Source organism: Ochotona curzoniae, unplaced genomic scaffold, assembly GCF_017591425.1.
Source record: "Ochotona curzoniae isolate NIBS_2020 unplaced genomic scaffold, NIBS_Ocur_1.0 scaffold_1037, whole genome shotgun sequence".
NCBI classification, from domain to species: Eukaryota; Metazoa; Chordata; class Mammalia; order Lagomorpha; family Ochotonidae; genus Ochotona; species Ochotona curzoniae.
This window is the reverse complement of record NW_024467083.1, coordinates 25,561,142-25,583,222: the sequence shown is the minus strand read 5'-3', so window position 1 is coordinate 25,583,222 and position 22,081 is coordinate 25,561,142. Positions and strand designations below refer to the sequence as shown.

Below are 22,081 nucleotides of genomic sequence, written 5' to 3'. Positions count from 1 at the left end.
TCCTCTGAATCACTATGGAATATTCATGCTGTCGCCTTCACAAACACAAGGCAAGAATGTACTAGTAGCAAAAATGTAAGTGGCTAAGCTTCTGGAAAAAAAAAATTGGCCTGTCTTTAGTAGGCATAATTAACTACTCACTCTAGAAGTCCAGATATGCTTTGCCATAGAACAAAGTTGAATTTTATGCTGACCCCAAAATAAGTTTTTGGTATAGGTTTTCTTCCACATCTCTGTCTCTATAGTTCCACATTCATTTTTGGTTTCAATATATGATTAAGATTTCTCTTATTCACATATGTTGAGTGCATTCCCACCATGTGTTCAGCACCCAGGTTACGATGAAGAAAATAAGGTAAATTTCCGTTTTCCAGGAACATATACTTAACATGGAGAGCCAGTACATAAACATAAACAAATAAACAGTGTCTGGTTCTGTTAAATTCTATGATTAAAAATCAAGAAGGAAACAGAACTGTAGCTTAGCAGGTTAGGCTATCTCCTATAGTGCCAGCATCCCGTATGGGTGACAGTTTGAGTCCCAGCTGCTCCAGTTCCAATCCACCTCCCTGCTAATGCACCTAGGAAAGCAACAAAAGATGACCCAAGTGCTTAAGCCCCTGCCTCCAACATGGGAGACTCAGATGAAGTTCCTGTCTTCTGCCCTGGCAACTTGGTCATTTGGAGAGTAAATCAGCACATGATTTTCTTCTCTCTCTCTGTGTGTCTCTCTCTTTTTCTCTCTTTCTTTCTCTCTTCCTCTTCTTTTATCTTTCTGATTCTGCCTTTCAAATACATAAACCTTTAAAAAATAGAGTAAGTGCCATAATGTTCTCGCAAAATTGACGTTTGAGCAACAATATGAAAGAAAAGTTTAAAACAGCTGAATATCAAAAAGCGAAGCAAAGCAGATAAGTAGAAAACTATTACAAAACCCTCAAGACACAGCAAGCAGTCCCTCCTCTGAAGCACAGATGGGCAGAAGAGAACGTGTGGCTGGAGCTCTTTACAGCACAACTTTGTAGGATAGAATTTGCAGTTATTCTAAGGATAGAAGTCAGGTTGGCGCCACAGTTAACAGCATGAAAGTATGTTCCCATAAGACCTACCTTCCCATACACACTCAATTTATTTGATCACGTGTGAACTGCATCATATACTTGTATCTTTTATTAGAGATTCACAATTATGAGAGAAAATTACACTTTTAGATATTCAAAGTAAAATATCTGTTTATCTATGTTAACCTTATAATGAACTTTTTTTTTTCTGGTGGTATGAAGTTGGCAACATGATTGGTTCCTCCAGGTCCATTCATGGAGCTGATTGCTTCTATCCAAGGCAGACACCACAATCTCATTCAACACAGGACTTGTATTTTTTGGTTATCAGGAAAGCTGATGTGTATTACTCATTCATCTATGATATGGTACCACACAGTCCAGCTACCCAATCATTTGTTCACTTAACCATCATTATCCTCCATCTGTAAATTCTGAAGTGTTCAGTGAATACTTCTCAAGTTAACAAATGATTAATACATGGAAGAAGAATGGTGGGATAGCACCATTTTCTGATAGGACACACTTGTGCAGTAATCTCTTTTGCATACTCCTCAGCCCTTTCCCATGTCTACCAGATAAGTCACACACAGAGAAATTTGAAAAGCCTTTGCAATGGTCACCAGTCCAAGAAGATACGTAGTAAGCAATGCACTCGCTTTAATCAGCAAATGTCTGCAACAGTAAAAATGGAGTGAATGTAAGTGAGTGGCGTGCAGCCTGAATGCAAAATGCCTGACGTGATTTAGGAAGCATCATATAAGCCGGGTTATTTTCAAAGAGTTTCATATAAATTTTCTAGCTAAGCACTGATTTAGGCTTATTGACACAAACACCTTTTTGGAGGCACTAGACATGCCTTTCAGGAATTACCTTTTCAGCACAGAAACATAGATCAAATGGGCAACAAAAAAAGGCGCAGGATTGACCAAGGCAAGAACAAAGCCTGAACACAACTGGATGTTGGTGTCTTTGATTTACAGAGCAGACCATGAACAATGAGATCAAAGATGAACCAGTCACAACAGCTGATTCTCTTGAAAAGGTAAGGAATTATTTTCCTGAAAGCACAGATGACAAGTAAGATGATCTGAGAAAACCATGACCCAGATTGAGAAATATTAAAAAAAAAAAAAATGTCAGAGGGTGGGGTGGGGGAGTGCTTAGAAGAATACTGATGTTAGAAGAGAGGGATTATTCAAACATTACCCAAACTGATTCCAACTGGGAAGAAAGGAGTTAATTTGACTAGCGGGTTTAAGCAAACCCTCCCTCCTCTGTGTTCCTCTCTAGACAGTGTGGCTTGGCAACCTCACAAACACCTGCTGACCATACAGCCATGTAGAACTAACGTCGTCTTGAAGTGAGTTCAGAAAACCTTCCTATAATTGCTAACAGGACTCAGAAGAGTATAACCTAACAATAAAAATATTTAGATTATGTTGCCCATAAAAAAAAAAGTCAAAAGCATACTCTTTCTGGCAGCAGTGATTCTAAAATGTTGCCATATGGATTTATACATATGCAGATTTCCCCAATTAGATGGAGTGCATGCTGGTTAGTTGACGCAGTCCAGGAGGGCCCCAGCTGGACTTAAAGAAATTAAAGTTGAAATTGTGTTTCTATGATTTTTTTTTTTTAGAAACCCAAGAAGATGATGGTGGAAGCAGATTTAGAGGACATAAGGAAAACACAGCAGCGCAGCCTCATGGACTGGAGTTTCACTGAACATTTTAAACCGGAAGTACTGCTCCAGGTATTTATGGCCTAGGAGCCTTCAGGAGGTGGTCATCCAGGTCTGCAGAGTTATGTCGTGATTTAGAACAGTTCACCTCTAGGTCACTCTCTTCCATCTAGTTCCAATCAATAGTCTCATTGACTTACGGAATAAAATTTATTCCTAGATTGAATATCCAAAATAATATAAAATATACTTCCCAACAGCACACTTTGATAAAATGCTCAAGAAAAAAAGAACAATCAAAGTTGATGCACATGTTTTCTCTAAAGAAGAAAAGTATTAGGAAACAATCTCATTTTTCCCTACATTGCCCACCCATTCTGGACAATGTTCACTGCATTTACAGGCATTTTCTGTTTCAGTCAATGAGTCAATGAAAAATTGAATCAGTAACATATCTTGAATGTTTCATGCGTGCTAGACATGACTAATATGTTTTATTAGCTCCTTTAATCCTCATGATAACCATATGAAGCAGAAGCTAATTAAACAGTGAGAAGTGGAAGCACCTTGATCAATAGTGATTTTTGCTCAAGATCATGTAGCTGTGAGTGACAAACAAGCAATAGATTCAGCAAATTGGATCCCAGAATTGATGCTGTTAACTATTAGACAAAGTAACAAGTAATCCTAAAACTAACTTCTTGTTTTCAAGAAGTTCAAGAACTTCTTCTGATTTTCAGATTTTATTAGAAACATTTACTTCTTTTATGTACATTTTAATTTGAATTTGACTTTTACAAAAGTTTTTCTTAAAATTTGCTTGTTTGAAAGACAGACCGAGAGACAAAAATAGGTAGAAAGACAGGTAGATCTCCCACTGGTTCATTATGCAAATCACAATAAAGGCCGGTGCCTGGCCAGATCAAAATTAGGAGATAGGACCCCAATCTTGTTCTCCCACATGGGTGGCAGAAGAACTCAAATGCTTGGTGTATCGCCCACTGCTTCTCAGGCACATTATGAGGCAACTGACTCAAGAGCAAAGCAGCCAGTACTCAACAGTGAGTATGGCAACCCAAGCAAAAGCATAACCCACTGCATCACGATGCTCTTCCCTTATTAGTTTTCATCCACTTATGTTCAAAGCCAGAGACTTCTACTGGCAATTTGTTTTTTCTGAATTTTAGATGATTATGTAGATGATCAGGTTGGGAAGGACTGAGGGTTAGGGAAAGGTGGGTGTGATCTTTGTTTCCAGATTTTCTATTTTTCTTCCTCTTTCTGGTGGGAGGGAGGAAGGTAAGGAGAGAAGCCGTACCCAGCCTTCCAACCACCACAGTACCCAGGGGGTTGGGGAATGGCCACCCAATATCAACCTAGGGTCCCAATGCGATGCATGCTCCGAGAGTTCTCGGAGCCCAAGTGGTTTCAGTAGTTCTGAAATGTTGATCTCGCCAATCCAAGGATGAGGGGAGGGAACCTTTTCAATGTCCATAGGCAGATATAGTCGATCTTGGACTCTCCATTCATCCAGATATTTGCTGTTATCATTTGGCTGGGATAGTTGTCCAGTTTTTTCTGTCCTACTTCTTCTGATATGGTATGAGATGTCTTCTGCAGGCTCCAATGGGCTGCCATATCCTTTGTGTGGATCTGGGCCAGCTGTCCACTACTCTTTTCTTCACTGAGAAGAACCAGTTATTACAGGTGGTTCCAAAGACCCGGGCCCCACTGGACCCCGCTCCCCCAGGACTCACAGACCTGGCATTCACGATGCTGGTGGGCCAAGGACCAGCCCAGGTGAACCTGGGCCCCATGGACCCCATACCCTGGGAATCATGGGCCCAGCACTCCTACTTAGGAAGGCCCAAGAACCTGGGCCAGGTAACCTGGGCCCCACTGGACAACCCATACCCAAGACTCACAGACCCAGCATCCACCATGCAGGCAGGACAAGGACCTGGGCCAGGCATCCCGGGGCCTTCCAGAATCCCTGCCCGCAGGGTTCATAGTGTCTGCACCCACATCGCAAGTGGGCCCAGGGGCCAGGGCCAGGCAATCTGGGCCCCACCAGATCCCCATCTCACAGCACTCACAGACCCTGCACTCACCTCCCTCAAACTGGCTTAGCTCTCTTCATCTCTGCATCCACCAGTGGGTGCTGCAGCCTAGTCCAGCCCACCCAGTCTCAAATCCCATTCCTAATGTAAATTGGCTAGTGTGTGACCCAACCCAGTCCTTTCTACACTCTGTTCTGGTTCTCAGATCTGCCGGTGGATGTTATGAACTGGCCCAGCCTGGCCTGTGCTCAGACCTAACCCACAGGTGTGCCTGTGGCACTATAACCTAGCCTGGTTTGGGCTGGTCCTTGCCTCGGTTCTTGCACTCACCTGCAAGGACTGCATCCTGACAGAGGCATTCCCCAAGCTCCTGAGTTTCCCAACCCAGATGGGGCATCCTCTCACTCCCCAACCAGACCTGTTCCATACAGATCTTGTGTGTGCCAATAGAGATTGTTGCTTCACAGGAGTGAGCATCCGTATTCCCTCACAGATTCTGCCCCCAGAACTGATTCACTCGCATGCTGGTTAATGTCATGACCCAGCATCACATTTCCCATTCTCTGTTCTGACTCTCACTGGTGGGTACCGTGATCTAGATTTGCAGGTAAGCCCCTAGTTTAGTGTGTGCTTATGGGTAGTATTTGGTGATGGTCGATGCTAACTTACCCAACTCAGACCTCCCATGTGTGCTTCTACCAGAAATATTCCCCCCCAAAATTAAAAATAGTGGCCACCTGTCCTACATTCCACAATGCCTCATTTTCTGTGGGCGGGATTCTTTAACATATTACCCTGTTTCTTTGGTTTCTCTACATAAAAAGTGCACTTTGTTTAGTTTTAGCTTTAACTTTGGGGCATTAGTATCAATTGATTCCATGTTGAATACACAGCTCTGCCCATTTCCATCTAACTGACTCACATACAAAAGTGCATGTGTATGTTTGAAACTATTGCAAGTGTCATTAGTATTAGAGAGTATGTATTCGATGAAATAATCAAGACAGTACTCAGCCTTAAGAAATCCTGCTCTCAGAATTGGTCCTGATTCTCCCTTAGCTCCAATTTGTGCTGGAAAATACAGATGGATATTTTGAAATGGGAAAAATCATTACAGTTATCTTGATTGTCTTATCAAGCAGCCCCAACAAAATAGCACAGTGTTCTAACTGAAAATTCGAAGTGTGAGATCTGGGTGCCAACATGGTTACATCCTAGTGGGTTTGGGCAGCTGGATAGGGAAGCAAAGAACAGAGAGGAAGAGGAGGTGGGAGAAGAGGATCCGGCTCTCTGGTGCCACTCTGTCGGGACATCAAGCCCATCATGCAGACCTCGGTTATGAATTCATCTACACCTAATCACCTCCCCAAAATCCTGCCTAAATATACTGCCAAGGCTCCAACATGTATGTTTGAAGAGCAGAAGACAGTTCAGTCCACAACATACTTGCCTGAGATTTCTAAAAACGATGACAAGAGATGATCCATTTGAACGCATGGAAAAATGCTGGACAAAGAAAAAATTGACTTAATTTTTCTGCCAGTCTTAATGAAGAACACTTGCAGCAATACCCCGTGCTGAATACCCCTGAAATATACACCATTTATGCTCTCACCAATCTACTGGACAGAAAAGCACCCTCTAGGGATCCCAACTTGAGTAATAGTGTAGAGAGGAAGTGAGAAGATGGAGGGATGCTGAGAAGTGAGAAATGCCATGGCAGGAGATCCTTTGTTGGGAGAACAAGCTCTAACAGTGTAGTTATGTTCATTTCAGGTTCTTCAAGAAGCCCATCAGCATTATAGATGCATTGATTCTTACTACCACACCCAAGACAACTCTTTACTTTTAGTCTTTCACAATCCGATGAATGCACAACGTCTGCATTATGAATATTGGAACGTTATTCTTCATTCCAATGTTGGATTCAGGTAATCAATTCATGAAGTTTATTCAGATAGCTGTCTTTGTTAATTGTGTAGTTGCTTGGATTTTAGCTCCTTAGCCTAAAAATAAGCATTCCACCACAATGAAAACATTTGTATCTACTGTGTACTGCTCATCATGATAGGTGTCGAATTTACACCAATATAGGAAAAGGTGCCATTCTGGAATACAGAAAATCTACTAAAGATACTATTATATTAATTATATTAAATTCATTTAGGTGCCAATAAGAACACCTCTGAATGACTTCAAGTGCTAACTATAAAACATGATACTGTCCTCACTTGTTTGGGACAATGCTAATGGCTGACATAACACAGCACTCAGCTTCCAGAAAACTGAATACACTAGGAGTCAGAACTTTTTCCTCTTAAGCGCCTTTGTAATTTCTTTGCTCTCTTACAACATAGGTTTGTAAGACAACAAGTATTTCATTATTACTTCAACTCTGGTTAATACATTAGTGTACATTCACCATTTATTATCCATAGGCATTCTTTAGTACTAAGAGATTCAGAAACCTACCATGAGTTTACAGAATAATTAGGAGAACAAGTTCTGTATAGATCTACACACATTTTAACATCAGCCAATGGTATTTTTCAATTAATGTATATAGTCAGTATGTGTGCCAATATATAAAGTCTTTCTCTATAGTTTTCTGGGTTTTTTTCAACTGGCAATAATTACATTTTTCTTTTTTTTTTTTCCTGGTCTTATTTGGTGACTGGAATCTCCAGCATAATTTCTAGAGGGCATCTTTGTCTTGTTTTAGATATTAAGGGAAATTACTTTAATATTCAACATTTTGCTACTTTTACCTTAGGCTTTATGTAAATAATTCACATACATGCTAGAAAATGATTGTTAATTTACCCTAAGCCCTTAATCATATATGTCTTATCTAATTAGTATTCCACATAAATTTGTTTCTATTTTTCATTTTGAATGATTTAACTAATTGCTATTTGGTGGTGGATATGCATTGCTTATATATGTTATTTTTTTAACCGAGTGTTTTGTTTAGTTTTTTTGAGATAATATATTTTTAATTTATATTATAGTAAAAGGAATGCTGCTGCATGAAATACAGATTTTAACAAATAAAAAGTAAAAAGGCCATCAGGAAACAGGCAAGGGCTATAAGCAACAATCAAATGAAAACATGTTCAACTCATAGAAAGTACATTTTAAAATAGCACAGGATTACTGCAACCATGGCAGGGCACAATTCCTACCAGTTTGTTGGCTGAATACAGCAAAGTTTGACAGAACACTGTATCTACAACAAAACATACATTTGAGCATCTCTCTTTTTTGACATTAATTTTCACATATAACAAAATAATGATACATATAATGAATGCTATATAAAGATTAAATGATTCTCTTGCTGTGACTAAATGTTTTCACTTAATCTGTTCTCTAGTTTCAATAATTTTGCTGCAAATAATGTAATCTTATTTTCTTAATAGCTAAGTGTTATTTTGTATATATACATATATATATCACATTTCCTTCATACAGAATTTTTTAAATTTGCATTTATTGATCCAACAGAGTACAATTTTTATACTCTCTATTTAGCATGCATCATAGATGCCGCCATCCACAATACAGACAAAAACCACTTCTCTCTGGACAAGCTAAGGGAGCAGACGATACATACAACACGAAAGCATGCTTGTGACCAAGTCCAGGCAATCCAACTCATGTATCTCACGTTTTCTCTAATCATTCATCTCATGACGGACGTCTTGGCTTCATAGTTTGACTGTGGCTTGTTTTCATAGTTTGACTGTGGCAGGGCAGGTATCTCTTTGATAGAACAAGTTCATTTATTTGGGTTATATGCCCAATGGTGAAATGCTGTATCATATGGAAATTTTAATTCAACTTTTTAAAGAAATCTTCAAAGTTCAATAAATAAATATCACAATCAAGTATAATTTACCCAGAGAGTGCAACAATGTTCAACATATACAAAACAGTATTTATGGAAAGGATATAATTGGCAGTAGAAACAAAACTGAGAGCAGCTGGAAGAGCTAAACCTTAGATTTAAGTATACACACTCTTCTACCAAAGGAACACTATGCCTTTTCTCACTTTTCATTAAGAAGAATTTTAGATTCTTCAAGGAATCAATAAATTAAATAAAGCACTATATTGATTATATTATATGGATGCTATCATGTAAGAAAATAAATTGTTGCAGCATACAGTTTTCAGTTATCAATGGTCTAATGTATGCATCCTGTAAACATGTTTTTCTAGCATTAGGAGTTTTCACCATTTACCCAAAATGCCAGACGCAGCGAGTTACACAGGAGGTTTCTATTCAGAGCAGAGAGGGACAGCACATGGAAGGGGGAGAGAAGGGCAGAGGGAGATGGCCATGGGGAGGGAGCAGAGGCAGAGAGAGCAGAGAGGAAGAGAGAGGGGACACTGACCAGAGTGACAGTAAGGGTGCTCCAAGGGAGCCCAGCGGAGGAGAGAGGGAGAGAACAAACAAAACAAATGAAAGAGAGCATAGGTATGTGTATTAGGAGCACAGAACTGCAGGGATTGGTAGACGCAGCGGTAGATGGGACCAGGGATACGGGGCACAAGGGATTGGTGGTTAGGGCTGTCAGGCACGGTGTCATGAAGTACAGCAGATTGGCAGAGAACACAACCTAAGCCTAAAGGGCGGGAAGCTTGTGTAAAGTGGGGCCTTAACAAGGTGGAGACCTAGGAAAAACAGGCATTTAAGATGCCACTGGGTTTACTGTGGCAGACAAAGCAGGTGTTTAAGGTGGCTTCTGGTCTAAGATGGCGAGGTCCCATCAGTCTTTGGGACACTGTTCGAGGAGCTCCTCATTTCCAGAATGATTTTTCTTAAGGAATCACAACTTTCAGCAATATAATTGAATGTCCTGCTGTGTTCTCTTGCCTGCTTCTCACCATGCTTGATATTAATCTTTTTGGGCAATCTGTGTGTGACAATTTTATTTATATAACTTTCCTAATCATTTTACATGTTGGGAATTGCATTTCATTGTATTAATGGGACATTGACTATCGTGGTTAAGTTGATGCAGGGATTATTTTTCACCTGTAAAAGAAATCTGAACTTAAGCAGTGATTAAGAGATAGTGCACTTACCCACAGGATACGGAGCAATCTTCTGGCTTCATAACCAATAGCCACATTTTTATTTTTGTGTGTCACTGTGTTCTATAGGTCATCTCTTAAATAGCAGCTTGAAGACTCTTAAAATAATTTCAAAGATTTTAACTGTTAGAACATTTAATTCATTCACATATATAACTACAATTTGATTATGTATTATACATATCTGTATTTCTACTTTAATATTAATTCCTTTTCTTTCATTTGATGGAATTTTTTTGGTTCATTCTTTTTTTCCAAAGAAAAATTACTTGTTTGAAAGGCAGTGGTGCAGAAAGAGAGAGAGAGAGTGCACGATTTTTCATCCACAGGGTTACACACAGATGAATGCAATGGCCAGAGCTGAACCAGGCCTAGGCCAGGTGTAGCAGCTCCATCCATGTGTGTTGTCTCCCATGTGGGTAGCAGAGACCCAAACCCTTGAGCCATCTTCCCACACCTTTCGCAGGGAGCTGGATTAGAAGTGGGGCAGCTAGAGGATAAGAGGTGCTAACTTTTTGCTAAGGCAAAAGCTTTCCTAGATAAACCATAACGCTTGCCCTTTCTTAAATCATTCTTAGTGTGCAAATTTTTTGAGGTATAGATTCTACTTATACTCTTCTAGAGGCATTCTAATCTCATTGAAACATTTCATATCATCTCTGGAATTAACAAATACTAATGCATTTGTCTCCTTTTAATATTTAGCATTATTTTTATTAGAGAGGCAGATTTACAGAGAGAAGGAGAGACAGAGAGAGAGAGATCTTCCATCAGCTGGTTCACTCTGCACATGGACACAAAGTCCAGAACTGAGCCAATCTGAAGCCAAAAGCTTCTTCCAGGTCTCCCATGTGGATACAAGAACACAGGAACTTGAGCCGTCCTCTGCTCCCCTCCAGGGCCACAAGCAGGGAGCTGGATGGGAAGTAGAGCAGCAAGAATACTAACCAGCACCCATATGGGATGCTACTGCTTGGAGATGGAGGATTAGCTAGGTGAGCCATCATGCCGACCCCAGTTGCTCCACTTTCATTCCAGCTTTCTGCTAATGGCCTGTTTTTCTCTATTTCTGTGAAGAATATATTGGAATTTTGATAGGAATTGCACTAAATCTATAGATTTTTGTGTATTGTGGATTAACAATATGATTTTTTCCTGTTCATAAGGATGGTGTCATCTTCAATTGTTATCATTAATGATTTTTTTTACCATTAATGATTTTAATGTGAAGATTTTTCAGGTTTTTATTGGAAAGGCATATTTCCAGACAATAGAGACAAAAAGATCTTCCATCTACTGATTCATTTCCCAAATGGCAACAACAGCCAGAGCTGAGCCAATCTGAGCCCAGGAGCCAGGAACCTCCTCCAAGTCTTCCACATTGATATAGAGTCCCAAGGCTTTTGGCCATCCTTTGATGCTCTCTCATGCCGTAAGCAGGGAGGTGGAAGGGAAGTGGAGCAACCAGGGCATGAACTGGCACCAATATAGAATACCGATGCTTGGAGGTAGAAGCTTAGCCTTTTGAGCCTCCACGTTGGCCCCAATATCATTTATCATTTTTTACATTTCGTGAAGACTGTTAAAATTTTAATGTACTTTTACTTAAATTGAGCAAAAATCTCACCCTGAATTTTGTAATTGTCTAGGTATTTTCTTTCCAATTATAAAGCAATAGTTTTTTTTTAACAGTGAAGGTCAGTTATTTACACTTGATTATAAATTTGTTTACTTTCTTCTTTGCCCTTTTACTTATATCCAGTGCTGATATTCTGTGTTTTTTTTCCCCTCACAACTAGAGTATGTTTGCAAACAATTCTGAAGAATATGTCTGTGAATGGTAAACATTCTGAATGGCGTGATGATTCCCGATTTTGTCCTCTCATTTAAACATGAATTTGGCTCTACACATGAATCTATTTCCTTGCAATAGGTCCTTTCCAAGAAAACTGCTTTTTATTTGAATTGTAGATTAATTAAAAGGTCCTGAGCAAAAGAAAGGCATGCTATAACTTAAGATTAAGATAGTCTTTTTAGTTATTTTGTTGAGAACATGCTCCCGGTGTCCAAGAACAGGAGCAAAGAGTCCTGCTATAGACGATGGTAGCTATTACCAGAAAGAGATGATAGTAGTTTAGACAGGAAAATAGCAGTAAAGGAGGTGAGAAGTGCGCAGATTTTAATACATTACACATCAGCTAGTTTAACATTAGTTTAATAAATCATTTGCATCTTCGCACAGCTTGGAAAACGAGTGTGATAAAACAGGAGCTGTCGGGGTACTTGTCCTGCTCAACATCAAGTATAGTCTTGCCATCAGCTAAGGTGTCATAGAAGTCAAATACAGCAAATTTGAGGGAAAGTTCAAGAGTTCCTTTGGAGACATGTTGTGTTTAACTTATCTGTTACTTTCTAAAAGAAAATGTTGGAATTAGTTCTGAGTTCCTTTGAGAAAGCTCAAGAGTTAAAGGAAATTGTGAAGCAACCTGGGCATATTCATCTAGCTTTATTTTCTTGGAATTTGAATACTCATTTTCATACAATTAGACAATAACTAATATCTGTAATCAAATCTGATTCTTTCAACTTTCTTCTTCTTCAGGATCAAGTCTTCTTAAACATTCATATAAGTGATTTATAACATTTAATGTTTAAAAAAATTATACTCATCAGTGTAAGTAAAAGTACCAAATGTGACTGGCATTTGGTAAACAACAACTTGCTGATGCAAACGCAAGTGCACAAACAGCTTAGGAAACAGTTTTTAAATGTGGAAGCACCCAGGGCCAACAAGTTTCATAAAAATATTATGGTTTATTAATTATCTGGGTGAATCATTTAGCTGATAGCCCATTGCAACAGTTCTATGTGCCACAAAATTATTCAAAAAAAAAAAAAGAGAATGTACCATAATACTTTTCAACTGTCAATACTTTGAGTGACTGTTTATCCAGATTGTCATCAACTCTTGATGTTGTCAAACTTTTGAATCTTTTACTTGGGTGAAAGAAAGAAATGATACTCTTTTAAAGTCTGCATTTCTCTGTCAGAGAAATTTTCATATGTTCCCTGAATGTTTGGGCTACCTTATACTAAAATAGTTTTAGGGAATATCCATGTTGAGTATAGTTGTTATTTGGGTAGTTGAGGATCATTTGTGTTTCTTTGAAAAAAAGTGATACTCATTTATTTGAAGTGGAGGAAAGGAGGGAAGGAGAGAAACAGACAGAGGTGCAGAAAGGGATAGAGGGAGAGCTCACTCCCATAGCTTGTTCATTCTTCAAATGTCCCCAAGAGCTAGGACCTGGCCAGGCAAAACACAGGTGGCTGGAACCCATTTCTATCATGCATGACAAAGACCCAACCAGTTGAGCTATCACCTACTCCCACAGTTTGCAAAAAACAAAGAACTGGTAATGGAGATGGTTGGTCCTGGAACCCAGGCATTCCAATATGGAAAGAAGACATTGTTATCTTTACTGCTACATAAGACACATGCCCCATATTCCATTTTGAAAGTCGTTTGTGCAATCAGTATGCCGAGTATTTATTGACTTAGTAACAACATTGCATCTGCTCTTCTTTGTTTAGGAATTACTTGGAACTTATTGCAAATTCCATTCAAGAGTGGGTCACAAAAGAAGAAGCTATATACCAGGAACTGAAAATGGCTGAGGAAATTGCTAAGTCCAAGGCTGAAGTAGAAATGAAAAGTTCTACCACTAACAAAATTGCCACTCTCCCCAGTAAAATTTTTGGTCTTAAAAAATCTAAAAGTAAGTAGTCAGTTCGACTTAAAACAAGAAATAAGTCCAAAGGCAGTACTCGATTATTTAATCAAGATGATGGCGCTTTCAGCAATACAAAGAATCACTCTCAAAATGCCTGTGGCTGCTCAGTTTTCCTGGTACATAGAATAAATGTGATAAGATTGTGCCTACATGGAATAATCAACCATTTGGCTTATGTTTACTCTCCTTTTTGAAAATCTAGAAGACAAAATCTGTTATGCAGATTAAATGCTATGGAAATATCAGATGATTTCATAGGCACAATTGCTATGTTAGGATACCTAAGACTTGTTGACAATATGTGAGGTCAATTCAGAGTTAATAGTACTCCAGTGGAATAATTACAGATTACATAATCAGACAGTTTTCTTCACCAAAGCAAATACTTGCTGAGACTTTGAACCCAGAGATGAAGGGAAAAAGGATTTTTGAAAATCTATGGCAGGGACCTGGCTCAATACATATCTTTGTCTTTTGTTGTAAATTTTCAGTTTTGAAACTGTAAGGGGAAAGGAGAAGAGGGGACAAAGCAAGTGGATTCTTTTAGAATATTGGATAGACAAAATAAGTAAAACAATCAAGTAGTCCACTTGGAAAATGGGATATTTCATTGGTTTTGTGCAAAGAAAATGAAACCCCCATAAATAATGTTATTTATGATAACCAAGTTGAGAGTGATCTCTCAGAAATAAGCACAGCTATGCAATTCCCTGTTGGTGAGAATGCAAACTTGTGCAACCATAATGGAAGACAGCATGGAGATTTCTCAGAAATTTGAAGATATCTATCATATTACTTAGCCATCCCACTCCTGGTAATTTACCCAAAGGAAATGAAATCAGCATTTGAAAGAGTTAAATTAACCACCATGTTTATAGCAACTTCACTCATAACAGATCAGATGTGGAATCAACCCAGGTATCCCACAACTGACAACTGAATGAGGAAAAGGTAGTTATACATATACAATATGGTATATAAACACAAAATACACACAAAATAATAAAATCTTGTCTTGCACAACAAAATGGATACAGCCAGAGGCCATTATGCTTAGTTAGTCCCCAAAGGACAAATAACATGTTTTCTCTGATTTGTGGATTAGTACAGAGTACAAACAACAAAATAATAAAAGGTAATGTGTATGAGCAAAGTTGACATTTTGGGATCTGGTGATTGTTTCTAACCCTTACCTGTACTTTTAAAGAACAGTGCTTTTTTTTTTTTCAGTTACTATTTGTTAAATTCTGTACCCAGTGGAGAGTTAAGCTTGTGATTATAAAGAAATTTTTAAATGTTTCCTTGTAAAAACTAAAAGAAAAATAGGAAAAGAAAGAGGGAGAGTAAGCTCAAGGAAGGGTAGAGTGAAAATTATCATTACACTCTTAGACCTATTCGAAGAAAACTACAAACTATTTAAAAAGGAAATTGAACAAAACCTCAAAAGATGGAATAACATCCCGTGCTCCTGGATAGGCAAAATCAATATCATTAAAATGTCTATACTACCACAAGCAATATACATTTTCAATGCAATTCCAATCAAATTGCCCAAAACATTCTTCACGGAACTGGATACAATGATTCAAGAGTTCATCTGGAAACACAAAAAACCACGAATAGCTAGAACCATCCTGAAAAATAAGAAGTTAGCAGGGGGAATCACAATCCCGGACCTCTGGACATACTATAGAGCAGTGGTTATCAAAACAGCCTGGTACTGGCACAAAGACAGAAGGGAAGATCAATGGAATAGAATAGAAGCACCAAAAGGGAACCCACACAAATACAGCCAATTAATCTTTGACAAAAAGACCAATGACAACTCAAGCAAGTGGGAAGGCCTCTTTAGTAAATGTTGTTGGAACAACTGGCTGATAGCCTGTAGAAACAAAAAGATAGACCCACATCTATCACCATACACCAAGATCCAATCTACATGGATAAAAGACCTAAACCTACATCCAGAAACCTTCAAACTCTTGCAGGAAAATGTAGGAAATACCCTGCAAGACCTAGGAGTAGGTTCCGACTTTCTAAGAAGGACACCAAAAGCAATAGCAGTTGAGAACAGAATAAACAAATGGGACCTCATCAAACTAAGAAGCTTCTGTACAGCAAGGGAAACAATCAACAAAGTAAAAAAGCAACCCACAGAGTGGGAGAAGATCTTTGCACACGATATAGGCGATAGGGGGCTAATTTCCAGGATATACAAAGAACTTCAAAACAACCAAAAAACCAAAACGAACAAGCCACTCAAGAAATGGGCACGGGAAATGGGCAAACATTTCACAAAGGAACAAGTCCAAATGGCAAACAAACATATGAAAAAATGTTCCAGCTCCCTAGCAATAAAGGAAATCCAAATTAAAACATCGATGAGGTACCACCTAACACCAGTAAGATTGGCCCACATAAACAAGAACACCAACGATGCTTGCTGGCGAGGATGCGGGGAAAAGGAAACCCTACTCCACTGCTGGTGGAGCTGCAAATTGGTACAGCCTCTATGGAAATCAGTCTGGAGAACACTCAAACAACTCAAAATCTGCATACCATATGACCCAGCAATAGCACTCCTAGGAATATATCCAAAACACCTGTTTTACGACAAACCAACATGCATCCCTATGTTCATTGCAGCACAATCAGTAATTGCAAAAACATGGAAGCAACCGAAATGCCCATCAGCAGAAGATTGGATAAGAAAGCTTTGGTTCATCTACTCCATGGAATACTACTCAGCTATTAAAAAAAACAAAATGCAGTTCTTTGTGGCTAAATGGGCACAACTGGAAACTATAATGCTAAGGGAAATGAGTGAATCCCAAAAGATTAGATACCACATGTTTGCCTTGATTTAACCTGTAATTTTTGTATGGTTGTTTGTTATTTTTTGAACCTGTCATTGATACTGTCTCAACCCAGAGGTTTCGAAGAATGGAACTTGCATTATTTTTAACATATTGTTTACCCAATACTATGTCAATTAATTCCATAATGTTGTATATTGATATTGAGGCCTTGTTGGGGCTTTTAACTGACCGGATCTTTACTCTGTTAGACCTATCTTCAGACCATAGAAGGTCTCCCCAAGAGGCCACTGAACTTATCTGGACAATAAGACGCTGAACTTCATGCTAGGCATGTGTTTGCAAGCAATGAATCTCAACTGAACTTGAACTATGGTTATGCAACAAGGTGGAGGAATCCACCATGGGGGGAGGGGTATGGGAGGGGTGGAGGGAATCCCCAGCGCCTATAAAACTGTACTACATAATACAATGTAAGCAACAATAAAAAAAAAATGGGTTAAAAAAAAAAGAACTGTATAAAATACATGATATTTTTCCCCTTTACATAAATAAAGTTAAAAAGTAAAAAAAAAAAATTAACAAAAAGCAAAGATACATGATTTCTAAAGATTTTTCAACTTCTGTTAGTTACCGAGGACTTGACTCTAAGACAAAGCTTAGCAAACCAAGTTGATAATGAACCCTTTCCCATGCCTAGCAAAACGTTCACTGATGAGGTTACTTTTAAAAAGCTACTGATGGGGCCTGAGGTCAGCAGGCTAATCCTCTGCCCTGTGGCACTAGCATCCCTTTTAGGTACCTGTTCATATCTTGATTGCTTCACTTCTGATCCCATTCACTGTGAATGGCATGGGAAATCAGTGGACAATGATGCAAGTGCTTGGGCCCCTGCATCCACATGGTAGACCCAGAAGAAACTGCTGGTTCCTAGCTTCAAATCAGCTCAGCTCTGACTGTTGTGGCCACTTGTGGAGTGAACCAGCAGATGAAGGATCTTTCTATCTCTGCGTCTCTCCTTCTATCTCTGTAAAATCTTCCTTTTAAATAAGAACAAACTTTTCTTAAATGTTAAGCTAGGATTAATTAGGTGACAGCTTTAGGGTAGAGGTTCCAGTTCAAAGAGACAACAAGAGAGGATACACAGCTTCCCAAGGTAGTGAGAACCTTATTACCGAGGTTCCATTTTGCTTAGATGTCTGCCCTGGAGATGACAAGCAAGCAATAGCATTGAGAAGTGATGTTCTCTGTGATGCCTAATGTAACGGAGTTGTTTAACAAAGATTTGTTTGTTTGTTTCCGGTTATAGGTAATAAAGGAATCAGCAAGATAGAAATATCAGATCAAGAAAAAGAAAAGGAGAAAGAGAAGGAGAAGGAGAAGAATCCCTTCATTTTAGAAGGCTCTCTTAAGGTAACACAAGAAAAGACAAAATGATGCTGATTATTCATAAATCCAAAATCATCATCTGGGGAGTTTGTGTGGTGTAATAAACAACTTTTTGGTTAATTCCTCAGGAATAGTGGAATTTCAGTTATCTGTCCAGTATCCCCATTAGATATTAAATCTTTGAGGCATTGCATCTTTTTCATTTTTACATAACCACAATCCAGGGCAGTGTTTTGTTCGTCCTCTATATGCTCTGTTTTTATTGCAAGTGTTTGTTTTCAGTGATTTTATTTGAAATTTTAAGGTAAGAAGATAATGAATGTTTCTGTGATAAATAAAAATTTCCAGTAATCCAAGCCTCTGAGGTAAGAAATAGTGAAGTTTTAGTATGATCTACACTCCTACAGGACTTCTGCAGAGAGATTCTGGGTTATGTTTTAGACTTGTTCTGTACCCCTCCTTGTGCTTGTTTTCTTTTTAGCAACTGCAGTAGGTGGAATATTTGTCTCCTCCCAAACTCTATCCATTGAAATGTAATCACCAAATTTAGGCAGTCCGTGTTTTCTCTCTAGCTGTTTTTGAAAACAGTTTGTAATAACTGGTGAACAGTAACTCCATAGGGAAGCGAGAGAGTGTTAATGTGCACAGTGTATACCATAATCGTTTTATTATACATGTTGCTGATAGATGGGAATACAGCAGCTTATAGTAATAAAGCACATGGTGCTTTGTATTATAAATTCTATACTGCAAATTGACTCTCTAAAAGCATATTTTCTTGACTTTTGCTAAATTCTTATATCCTTAGCCAAATTACGGTTACAGTTAACCAACAACCCTAGGTTCAATTTGAGCACTGATTGATATTTTCACATATGTTAACAAAACCAAACTTTTTTAAGGAAGACATAACTAACGGGCATGTCTGTCTCACATGAGGCATTAGACACTAATTTGCAGACTTAATTTGCAGAATTACTTTGGAATAGTGGAAGAAATTTTCCTCATTTGTGCTCACTAAAATGTGATAGCTACCAACATGAGACATCTGAAAGTTTAATCTAGTGTTAATATTGTCTATCACTTTATTAAGTCTCAATAATTGCCACCCATCAATATGTCCTTGATTTGTAGTGTTTGTTGCTGTCTGTAGCATAAACATGACAGGTGTCCAGCTTCCAATGTGGTGTCATTGGATGCCAAATCGGAAGCACTATTCAGTAGCCTATAATCCAGTGTTTTCACAGACAATTGACATGACTTCATGAACATAGATACCAATGAAATGTACCAAAATAATCATGTGTTGATGATTTAAGAATGTTTATTGGCTTTATCTTCAAAATTTTATTTGAATGTGTTGATATACTATTTTGATGATAACTGTAATTAATAGGTAACTCCATTACTTCCTAAAGATTTCAACAACAAATCCATTCAAGTCACTATGAGCAAGTCCCAGACAAACAGTTACCACCTGCCTTTGATTCCCTGAGCTTTCTGCATGTTGCTATTGGTCTCTTTCAGCAACTCTACAAATGCCTTAGCCATAAAATGTTGCCTTTTCGGAAGTCCTATGCCCATGCCAAGAGGTCTGACAAACTCATCATGTTTGATGCTCTTCTCATTTTCTCTTTAATTTTCTAAAAATAATACTTATTCATGTGAAAGACAGTTATCAAGATAGAAGGCAAGACATATTTAGGGATCTTCCATCTGCTAGTTCACTTCCCGAATGGCTGCACAGCTAGAGCTGAGCAGATCTGAAGACAGAAACCAGGAGCTTCTTCTGTATCCCATGTTGTTGCAGGGGCCCAAAACCTTTGAGACCTTTTGTGCTGTTTTCTCAGGCCAGTAGCAGAGAGCTGGATCAGAAGTGGAGTAGCCAGGATTCAAATGGGTGCCCTGAGACTCTTCTCTTCCTTACTTAACATTTTTCATACTTGCTTCTATTTATTTAAACATACTGAAAAACATATTTTATTCTCTATACAGTAAGTCCACATGTGAAATGTTTTGAAGATATAACTTAGCAGTTTGTTTTCTGAGGTTCTTTCTCCAAATGGCTTATTTCCTTTTGTTTTTATGATTAGCCTTTATGAGCTAACATTAGTCCATAGCTTTTTGAAAATAAAAATTGCAAGAAAATGCATTTTAGTCACAAATCTGAGTGAAAACTTGCTTGTGGCTATAAATTTCTGAGAAGTGATTTCCTAATCCTAATTAAGGCTAAAGAAACAGGCTAGAATCCTTTTTCACTTCTCTGTGTTCTTTTTAGTTCACCCAATGAATATGTCATTTTCTAAAATATTTCCCTTCATTGAGAAGATTCTGATGGCCCAGGCTTCGTCTCCAGTCCCCATAATCCATTGAAATATTTTCTGAGCTGTCAGGATTGGTACCCCAGGGGAAGCAGTAACTTCACTCAGTGCTCTCTGATGTCACTTGCTTGGTGCCTTCTCATATCCGTCACTTTTCTGCTAGGCATTATAATGATGAGTTTTCTATTTTTTATTTCTATTTAGAAATATGTCAAAAATTTTTCTGGAAATGTTAAACTGTTTTTAGTTCCTTGAGATTTCTAAATTTTTTTTAAATGTTGATCAGTAAGTAATGCCTTTACATTTATGAAATAAAATATAATATGTGAGCACACTTATAGCATAGACCGATCAAACAGGGCAACTAGTTTCTATTCCTGTGTCTTTTTTTTGTGTTTAGAATACAGTAGTCTTGTCTTCCCATTCTCTTTGCAGCACTTAATCCTTTATCATGAACCTGTAGTCACCCACCTCTCCCTGTCCAACATTAGGATCTGTTAGTTGTGTGGCTGTGTGTTAGTATCCATCATGCAACCTCTTCCTTCCCCTCTCCCCAGCCTTTTCCAGCATCTGAAATCACCAGCCTTAACTCCAGATTTTTACTCTGTAATTTACACACATAGAAGAAAAGAGAACACTGGATGTTCATCTTTCTGAGTCTGGCTTATTTCACTTACCATTATCATCTCCAGTTCCATCATTTTGCTGCCTATGTGAGGATCTTGCCCTTTTTTATTCCATTGTGTGTATATACATATTCCCAAGTTTTTTTTAACCATTTATCCAATCCAGACTAAAGATAATAAAGACCTAAACTAAGAAAGTCACAGCAGAGGATGAGAAAAGGAGCTGAAGTGGAGAGGGTTCCCTGAGGATAATTTATAGAATTTAGTGTAGAAAAGGTGGATGAGAAAGGGGGATCCAAGTTCCAACTCAATATTGTGTTTTGTCAGAGATGTCTCTTAGAGAAATCATGTTGGATATTCTCCAAAAGGAACCTAAAAAGAATACACATCTGATTTGTTTCAAAATCTGTCGAAAGTTTTAAATGTGTTTGTAGGCATGGAAAGAAGAACAAGAGCGATTAGCAGAAGAAGAGCGGATAAAAGAAGAAAAGAAAGCAGAAAAGAAGAATAAAGACGTTGGTAAAAAGCAAGGCAAGGATAAAGTAGACAAAGAAGACAGTAGGGCTTTGAAGAAAAAATCTTCTTTCAAGGATAAGATCAAAGATGTCCCAGAAATGGTACAGGAACCCCTCCAGCAGCCAGAGCCTGAGAAGACATACCCGGTAAAACCAAGTCTCTAAAGTCTCTTTGGGATGCTCTTAATTGTCTTGTGGAAACATGCAATCCCCTTGCCTTCACCATCACCACATCGTCTGCCATGATAAGCTCAAATCTATAGTCTTTAATATCTGGAACCTTCTTTAGGAACAACGCCAGGCCATTTTCCCTGAAATGCCATGAGGCTATGTTTCCATCAGTTTAGGTGTGTGGAAATAAGTGACTGTATTGGGACAACACGCATGCAAAGATTGGCTTTATCTGTCTCAAATGATAGAGATGGCTGAGTCGATGCGGTTGCCTCTCTGCATGCACCCATGCTCCTTGCTTGGATGCTTTTGTAAAACCGGTGCTTCCTCACCAGACTACCATGAGAAAAACCTAGTGCGAAGGAATCATAGCACCCTGTTCTTTGCAGCTACTACTCCAGGCAGGTTGTTCTCAAGCTAGCAAGCATCAGAATCTTCTGTAGCTCTATTAGCAAAGCTTAGGTAAACAAAGTCCTTTGTAAATTATATTTTATAGTGTAAAAGTATCAGTCCGCTTCCATACATCTGTTCAGGTTACAGAGAA

At 38.5% G+C, this 22,081-nt stretch overlaps 1 protein-coding gene across 1 annotated transcript in view; it reads left to right on the top strand.

Annotated features, from left to right (window-relative positions):
- SPAG17 (sperm associated antigen 17) overlaps positions 1-22,081 on the top strand; it is a 198,100-nt gene that overhangs the window by 95,859 nt on the left and 80,160 nt on the right. The window contains exons 16-21 of the mRNA XM_040998349.1: positions 2,045-2,106; positions 2,704-2,817; positions 6,582-6,736; positions 13,500-13,684; positions 17,825-17,928; positions 21,286-21,513. Coding sequence (XP_040854283.1) covers positions 2,045-2,106; positions 2,704-2,817; positions 6,582-6,736; positions 13,500-13,684; positions 17,825-17,928; positions 21,286-21,513 — 848 coding nt within the window. The remainder of the gene's footprint in view (positions 1-2,044; positions 2,107-2,703; positions 2,818-6,581; positions 6,737-13,499; positions 13,685-17,824; positions 17,929-21,285; positions 21,514-22,081) is intronic.